This window comes from Trichogramma pretiosum, unplaced genomic scaffold, assembly GCF_000599845.2.
Source record: "Trichogramma pretiosum strain Unisexual culture from Peru unplaced genomic scaffold, Tpre_2.0 scaffold126, whole genome shotgun sequence".
NCBI lineage: Eukaryota > Metazoa > Arthropoda > Insecta > Hymenoptera > Trichogrammatidae > Trichogramma > Trichogramma pretiosum.
This window is the reverse complement of record NW_019641676.1, coordinates 72,621-81,479: the sequence shown is the minus strand read 5'-3', so window position 1 is coordinate 81,479 and position 8,859 is coordinate 72,621. Positions and strand designations below refer to the sequence as shown.

The following is an 8,859-nucleotide window of genomic DNA, read 5'->3' as shown; positions in this document are numbered from 1 at the left end:
TTAAAAAATAAAATGTATTTCATTTCAATTTGCAATTATGTACATTAATAGGAAGTAACAATAATGTAAAATATGCAAGAACTAATACTGTTCATAGGTAATGTGGAAACGATATTCTTTATAGTAGTGTAAAACTCAAACCCATAGTTTTGCCTATTCTTTTACTTCATTTGTAATAAACGAATTCCAATTTTTTTTAGAAATTTGTCAATGTTATTAACAATAACATGTCAGAGCAGGGGAGGTTGGAGGAGGGGAGCCTGGAGGAGGGGAGGGAGGGGGGGCATTTTAGGAGGGGAGCCTGGAGGAGGGGAACCCTCAAAATACCGTGAAAAATGACACAATTTTACGTTATTTTGAGGGGAGCCTGGAGGAGGGGATCTCGGAGGAGGGGAACTTTATCGTCTATATATATATAGTAAGATAATGTAACGCACCGATCATCGCGTCGCGCGTTCGAGAACTCCTTTTTTCATTTCAATATACCGTCGCGTTCGCAAATTATATACGCGCTACAATTATCCCCGCGAAAATACGTCGCGTTCTTACAGGGCGCGGATGTCGTTACTGCTCATTAGTTATCCGCTTCTTCGTTCGTTGTTGCTGTTTTTTTTCTTTCGGGTAAATATGCACGTACTCGTTACCACTACTGCGCATTATGAATGCGCGTACACGTATGTATACGGAGTCAAAAAAGTGACTTACTTCCGATTCCGAATAAAGAGAGAGAGAGCGAATACAAGGAGAGAAAAAGGAAGAAAGAGCCGCCTCTGTCGTGTACGTGTGTGTATATACGAGTGCGCTTATATACCACCAATACAGGCGCGGAATCGACCGGATGCGGGCCACTTCCGCTTTTCTCGGCTCTTATATGTCTGTGTGCACTATATGTATATGTACTTACTTCCTCGCGACATGACTCTACACGACGCTCCATAATCACCTGGCCGTATATCCGTGTATATATACATATTCCCAACGTACTTCGCATAGTTCCTCTTCTCCTTTACTTTTTTTATATATATGGAAAAGTTATGCCCATATACATTCTTTTATGCATATAATGCGTCGTTCTTTCGGTGCGTCCGCATCGATCCGCCGCCCCCGATACACATATCCACCCGCGACAATTAATAAATTCTTATACCCATTACTATGTGTGTCACACACGTGTTGTGCCGCTGCTGCTGTCGGCAGTGGCGGCGTATCGGCGACTATACGTACTTTACGTCACGACGATGATACATATCGTAATGTATACCTGCCGGTGCCTGTGTAACACGTGGGTACGAACGAGAGGAGTAGTATGCGTGTAGCTGACGTGCGTAGATGCAGCCGACTACATCGTGTAATTGTATCGAAAAGCAATTTCGTCAATTTCGCGGGCCAAGGAATTTTTAATTATTATTGCATATATAGCTGCAGGCGCCGATATAAATTCGCAGGTATACAGCTGCGCGATCGATTTAATTAAAAATCGCGCGGTAGCTATATACTACTACGCGGGGGAGGGAGGAAGGAGGATCTTTGGTGGCTCGATTGGCTGCTACTATGTACTCGCGTTTATTTGCGGAATTGACTCTTACCCTTTTGCTTCGTTTTATTTTTATAATTTTCTTTGTAATTTTCTTTTTTATCTCTTCTTATTAAAAGAAAGACGCGCGCGCGCGCAACCACTAAAAATAAATCGCTCCCGCACGATAACCATTTACCAATATATAATAATGTATATACAATTCTCTCCCCGCTCGCGGTTGACCGATCGATCATTGTGATTATTATTTTTCCTCCTCTCGCTTTGCTTATTTTCTTTTTTAAATCGCGTGATGTCAGCGGGTCACGACGCGCGCGGCGCACATTGACTTTTGTATACGCATCTCCCAAGGCGAGACGCGACGTAGCATGCGAGAGAGAGAGAGTGCAAGATCGTTGCACCTGCGGGTGAGAATTAATTATGAATCATCGTGCGAATTATACTTACCGTGCGGAGTCGAGAGAGAAAGAGAGAGAAATAAAAGAATTACTGTATTGACCTTACGCACTGGCGTGCGAGCTTGACGCCTGTTGCCTCTCTCTTCTTCTCGATATCTTTTCTATATCATATGAATCACGATACTATAACGATATACATATATGTACCCGCGACCGATCGCTCTCTTGCGCGCGCGCGTCAGGCCGATGAAAAAAAAAAGAAAGAATGAAAAATGACGAAGAAATTCGCAACGCGAGCGCGAAGTATATTTCCGTATCGTGAGCAATGCGGCGAACGCTTCATTTTTTTTTATAGCGTGAGAGAGAGAGAGAGAGAGAGAGAGTCAAGGGTTATAATACCGATCTTGAAACGAAAGAAAAGCCGTTCGCGATTACGGTTCGTATATCGTGCACGCGGCATTGTCATAATTAGATATAAGTCGGCTCGCTCCGCGGGAAAGAGTACAAAAGTTCAGAGTTGCACGCACGAGAGTGCACGTGTGCTGCTAATGGATGAATAGTGGCATAGAGCGCATTACGTAATCGTACGCACTGAAAATTTCTCAGGAGGAATGCGAGATTCGCAACGAGGTATCCGTCGTCGTCGCGACCTTTGACGAAAAAAAAAAAAAAAAATTGGTTGTTACGACCCTAATTGTCAATTTATCCGAAGAAAAGAATACCGCGAGATATCGATCTGCTCTCGAGCGCCAAATGTATCATTGATAATTCAACGACACGATGCGCGCGATAAAACGATGCACAGCGTGTGTCTTTCGTCTCCGCGCACGCGACGCACGTCGATGAGAAAACAAATTTTTCGTTGCAACGTGCGAGATAGCGCGAACTTATTCGAGAAAAAAAAACACTCGTAAATAAAGAGAACGTAATTGAGCGTAATTGAGATAATCAAAATCGTTCCACGAAATTCGGTGTCGACCAGGTTCCGAACCACAAGATACAAGATCGGTAAGCGATCGGTAGCGAGTGACCGCGCGATAGAATCGAAATTAGCTACAAGTGTATTCTGAAAACAATACACGGACGAGGCGCGTTGCTGGTAAAAGAAATTTAACTTGGAAATTTTGTCCCTCGTTTCGTGCTGCACATATAGGCTGCAGCAGTTCGTCGATCTCCTATATAAAAATAAGTCAACAACGTCGCACAAAGAAAATCAGCGCCACGCGACACCGATTAATCTTTGCCACCGTGAATTTGAATATTTTAAACACGATTATAAGTTCGGATAAATGCGGCTCGCGATCCATTTGAATCGTTGTCTTGTCGGTGCTTCAATAACCACATCGTGCGTTTCATCGGTATAACGGGGCTGAGCGTTATTATTTTCGCACTTCATCGTCAGCGGCTTTAAGCGCGAAATGAAAACAAAAGCGGCCACCGACACCATCACCCGGTCGTCATCGTCATCGTAATACCTTCTATTCGCTCAAAAGCGCAGCGTATCGATGAATGAACGGCGAGGAGTGCTGAGCTGACTGCTTAGCGTCGCCCTCTGCTGCCTAATTCGCGCGAAATAAAAACATCCGCGCAGCGCAGCAAAACAAAAGTCGCAAGTAGGGCGGGCGCGAAAGAAAGTGCAGAATCGTCGGTGAATATACCGCTCGATATGTAATGCGCGAGGAAGGCAGAAAAAAAAAGCAACGAAAACGAACGATCGCTTATTAAATGTAAATATTCGCGTTAGCACTAATTTTGTTTACCTTCGTACATTTCGACATGTAGGTATATATTATAATGCGAGCGCAGCAGCCCACAGCTGACGACGCGAGGTATGCGCGCGCGCGTATTTTTTTTTCTTTTTTTTTTTCATGAAAGAGTGCATTCATAGCGACGCGAAGTCGATTCACAAGAGCGCCGAGCGGCAGTTATTACATAGTGTGCGAGAGACGCGTGAGAATGTGTACGAGCGTACGTTATATATGTGTATGAAAGAGACTCGGCGCGGCGGTGAGGCGGGGGGGCGGCGGCGGCCCGACTCCGAGTCTCTCGTTCGTTGATATTTTAGCGCATGCTCGATTCATGCAATTCCTCAGTGTGCGAAAGCAGAGCACCGCTGCTGGCGAGTGAGTCTCTCTCTCTCTGCAGCACTTCGTTCATGTTCTCGTATCATCATATATATACACGCCGCTTCATGCTCCGCGTTCGTTCATAACATTATAACGCGCAGCAGCGGCGGCGTACTCGACGATTATACTCGTCGGTAATTCATCAGTGCTTGTACCTATATTATAAGCCGCGATATATGCAAGTGTGTGTGTGTGTGTGTCTGTGCGAGTGTGTATTTATTTATATACACACGCTGACGATAATGAGTGCTGTTATAATACTTGGCAGATGAACTTTGCGTGGTGTTGTTGGCGTTCGGAAATTCGTCTGTGTGTATACAATACAAAACGGCACGAGTCGTGCAAGAAGAGCACAGAAACAGGCATCATCGCGCGACGCCGATATTGTCGTAGGTGCGATCAACGGAACTGTATATAGTATGCGAGACTGTGTAATTGATGTACACGGATTTTGAAAAGCTTCGAGCGTGTTCGTCGATAATAATGTGAATCGTAGTATGCGGTCAGTTCCGTTTTTTTCTTTCGTCCCATTTATATACACATTTACAACATATACACAAAGCATACAAATACACATATCTATATATCGCTTCGACAGCAGCAGCTCTCGTTCATAACGTCATCGCGTGAGCATCTTTTTTTACTCTCATTACTTGAAGATGTGATGTCATCCCCAAACGCTTATAAACCTCGCCTCTTCCTCCTCCTCCTCCTCTCTTACATGGTACATACGTACACTTTATATTATTACACTTTTAACTTTCATCATTAAAAACCTTTGCCCTTTGCTACTTTTAAGTTTTTTTTCGTTATTACTAATGGCCTAATGTTTACTGACCTTGTTGTATTTATTATGTTTGTGCAGGACAATTTTTTGCTGGCTGACAAGTTTTTTCCTCATCGACATACCAAGTTATAACACAAGCTGCTTTGCGGATAATATAATACAAAAAATATAAAGTAGCATGGCTTGCTCGATGCTACTTCTACTTACTAAAACTGTTCAGGTCTACTGGTCTACACTCACATAAAGTAATCTATAATATACCATCAATCGATACTTGTAAAACATCTTTTACAAGCCCAGCCATCTAATTCAACATCAGTGCTGAGGGAATGTCAGCAAGTTCAAGCTACAAGTAATAATAATTCATCATTCTTTAATATTTGTTCATTTTTATTGTGAAAACCTAATAATATTAAAAGCTTCTTGCTGCTTGCTCAATTACCAAAAAACAGGTGTATTTTTTAAATAACAATGCTAATATTGTCTTCTCGATTAACACAGACTCTGGCGGTCCACAACAGGACTGGACGATGCTGGAATGGATTTGCGTGTGGCGCAATTCAGTGCCCATACCAGTCGGGAGTTCAACTCTGCCTCGACTCCGGCAGGGCTGGAGCAGCAGCTGCCTCTTCTTGTAGCTCTCTGTGCCATTGCTGGTGCCATTCTCTTTGCTTTCTTGGTAAATACCATTATTGCAGTACTAATGATGACACATATTGCTTAAGTTTAAGTTCTCTGGCTTTCATTGAAAAATAAAACCTTTAACAAAACCAATCTCTCGATTGTCCATTGATTTCGTTATTTAGGTTCTGAGGATGGGACGCAAACAATTATCTAATTATTCATCGTATGCTTGTCTGATGATACAGATCCTGTTATGGCTGCGACAGCAAATGTCGCGTGAGAAAGACGCGGAAGAGGGTGACAGACGTGGTTTGGTGGAGGAAGGTACAGCCTGTCCACTCGACGACGCTGACAAGAACAATAAATCAAAATCATTGACCGAAGCCAAGTGGGTTGACGACGCCACATCGACGGAGATCTCAGCTGAAGCGTCAGCGACACAGGTAGCCGCTGCTATCACAGAAAATGTGAAGGTAAAAGACACTATCGTTTACGCTTCTCATTCAAGGTCATGAAGTTAATAATTTAAATTTACGATTTTACTTTTTTATATTTAGTTTGAGAAGATGAAAATAAAGCAAACGGAAACGCGATGGGTCGCAGGACCGACTCCGCACGTCTCGACGTCGTGCGTCGAACGCATCGAGACGGCATCCTCATCCTTGGCCAGTTGCAGCAGTTCGGAGCATCACACGACGACGATCAGTGCCGGTGGCTGTGGAAGCTTCACCGGCGGTGCACAGCTACAGAGCAACAACATCACTAGCAGTAGCAGTAGTACACTGACGGCGTCGCAATGCGGCGGCAGCAGCGCGAGCCAGAGCAACGCCTCGTCGGTCAGCATGGGCGTGTGCAAGCTCACCAAGCGATCGCCGAGGCGCGAAGGCAATCGTCGCACCCGATCCATGTACTCGACGCACATGTCGACGATCATGACGTCGACCTCGTCCTCGTCCTCCTCGACGACGACGATGGAGCAGCAGCAGGGTGGTGGCATGATGATCAGACCCGAGCAGACGCACATTCAAAGACGCGTCAAGGGACTGCTGGAGCGCCGTGGCTCCAGCGCGAGTTTGACCATCGACCTGGGACCGGCTTCCGAGAGCCAGCCCCTGAGCATAACGCCGACGCGAGAATGCGCCGAGGAATTTTTGCTGAGTACAGGGAACCTGCTGAACAGGAGTCAGCTGCACAGGGCGATCTGTCAGCCCCATCTGCTGCACAAGGAGTTCTGGGAGGTGCCGCTCAACTTCCCCGAGGCCGTGGACATCTGTGGTTCCGGGGTGAAAAATCGGTACCGATCGGTACTGCCCAACGCCAGATCTCGCGTTGTATTGCCCGGTGGCGATGATCCCCTGGCTACCTATATCAATGCTAATTACGTCCGAGTGAGTCGATGAAACGAAAAAATAATATCTAAGCAAACGGAGAACATTTTTTTCAACTCACGTTTGTTGTTGTCCTTGAAACGTAGGGATACGATGACGACGCGAGATACATAGCGACACAGGGTCCCCTGTCGCACACGATACAGGATTTCTGGAGCATGGCCTGGGCGGAAAGGACGCCCATAATCGTCATGATGACGAGACTGCACGAGTCCGCGAAGACCAAGTGCGAGGCTTATTTCCCACTCGAGATGAACTCTCGACTGCAGGCCGGACCCTTCACGATTATTCTCAACTCAATGGACACCCGAGGTGGTTACACGGTTCGCGATCTTGAAGTCAGATACGAGAACGAGAGGAGAATCATTCAACACTATTGGTATACATATATTTATCATATCGAATAAACAATTTCGATTTTTATATGAGAAATTAACATCATGTGTTTTTTGAAGGTACGACTCGTGGCCGGATCACGCAGTACCGCAGACGGCCGACGCGCTGGTCGGTCTGGCAGCGGAAATCAACACTCTTCCGGGACCGATAATCGTCCACTGCAGCGCCGGCATCGGAAGGACGGGTTGCTTCATCGCGCTGGCGACCGGCATGACGCAGCTCGCGCGAGAAGGGAGCGTCGATATTTTAGGAATACTGTGCCAAATGAGGTAACGACAACATTTCGATTAATAATCAATGACGAACTAATGTCATAATTGTTTTGATTCGGACGTGATTACGTACTATAATGCGGAAGTAGTCATATTTTCGTTGAGCACGCGCGCGTTGATATGGTAAAAAATGTAATTGATGAATAATTCAGTTTGATGATTACATTTTTTTGTTGCGAATTTTACAATTCCATAACAACATTCAAATTTTTTTTTTCTATCATTGCAGATACGATCGGGGAGGCATGATTCAGACGGCGGAACAGTACGAATTTGTCCACAAAGCTTTATGCCTGTTCGAGGAAACGCTCGAGCGCAAAACAACCAAAGACGACGACAAAAAAAATCAAAAACCCAAGTAATGAAAATTACCAGACAGAGATTCGCTACTATGAATCTTGAAGTAAAGAAAAAGTAATTTCGATTTCGTTTGCTCAAACGAATGACACGCACGTAATAAAAGAGATGGATCTCTTTTATACTCTGTACACCACACTGATGTTGACAACAATCAACTGTAACGTTGTCTCTACTCTTTCTCTGACACTCTTTCTCTGTCTCTCTGTCTTGAGCTGCCATAAACGTTTACACGCATAAACTGCCATAACATAATATGCTGAAGTTTGATGCGAGAAAACAAAATTCATCGAAAAAGAATGCGAGAAAATTTCGTCAAAGAATTGAAAAGTAATTCACGCGACAAGATCTGGTAGCGATTGAATTCAGTTTCTTTTCTCTGCCGTTCGACAATTATCATCAAAAAACAAAAAATGACCATTGCATTTCAATCGACGAAAATGCGCGTTAAAAAACATCGTGAAAACGTTGACAACCGCTTCGTTTAAGTTTAATTGATTGACAATACTAAAAAGGCATGACTTAACTTTTTTGATGAGAGAGGAGAAAATATATCGGATAGATTTTTTGGAAAAATTTTTAAATTATGAATCAGCAGAAATCTATATTTTAGCAGCGAATGATTGTATATGGGTCAAAATAATACTTTTTTACAAAACCGTGCGCACGTATATCACCGATCTTGACGCGCTTTTGGTATGTTATAGTACATGGTAAAAAGGTCCCAAAAAAAAATTTTTAGACCCCCTCCCCCCTCCTACCCCCCACTTCCGGTATAAACGTCCATTTTCGATCTATATTTTTTCTGAGGACATGAAGCAAGTAAAAAATCTGAAAAAATTCATAAAAATACTTTTCCACAATCCAAACAACCTTGAATTTTTTCAGATTTTTTGAGTGCTTCAGGCCTTCAGATAAAATCATTGAAAATTTCAAAAATCGAGATACGGCGGTATGAGCCGATGTAGTACTCGGAA

General features: G+C 44.0%; 1 protein-coding gene across 5 annotated transcripts in view; it reads left to right on the top strand.

Moving 5' to 3' along the window:
• Positions 1 to 8,532, top strand: part of LOC106656926 (tyrosine-protein phosphatase non-receptor type 7-like) — a 15,387-nt gene extending 6,855 nt beyond the window's left edge. For 2 of the 5 annotated variants that reach the window (XM_014378117.2, XM_014378116.2), the window contains 7 exons: positions 4,924 to 5,197; positions 5,347 to 5,524; positions 5,652 to 5,942; positions 6,027 to 6,857; positions 6,944 to 7,236; positions 7,313 to 7,522; positions 7,755 to 8,532. In XM_014378117.2, coding sequence (XP_014233603.1) covers positions 5,175 to 5,197; positions 5,347 to 5,524; positions 5,652 to 5,942; positions 6,027 to 6,857; positions 6,944 to 7,236; positions 7,313 to 7,522; positions 7,755 to 7,887 — 1,959 coding nt within the window. In that variant the 5' untranslated portion in view covers positions 4,924 to 5,174 and the 3' untranslated portion in view covers positions 7,888 to 8,532. Of the gene's footprint in view, positions 1 to 4,035; positions 4,561 to 4,923; positions 5,198 to 5,346; positions 5,525 to 5,651; positions 5,943 to 6,026; positions 6,858 to 6,943; positions 7,237 to 7,312; positions 7,523 to 7,754 lie in introns of those variants that run through there. The other 3 variants (XM_014378115.2, XM_014378119.2, XM_023460705.1) reach the window with 3 other exon arrangements.
• The last annotated feature ends 327 nt before the right edge of the window (positions 8,533 to 8,859 follow it).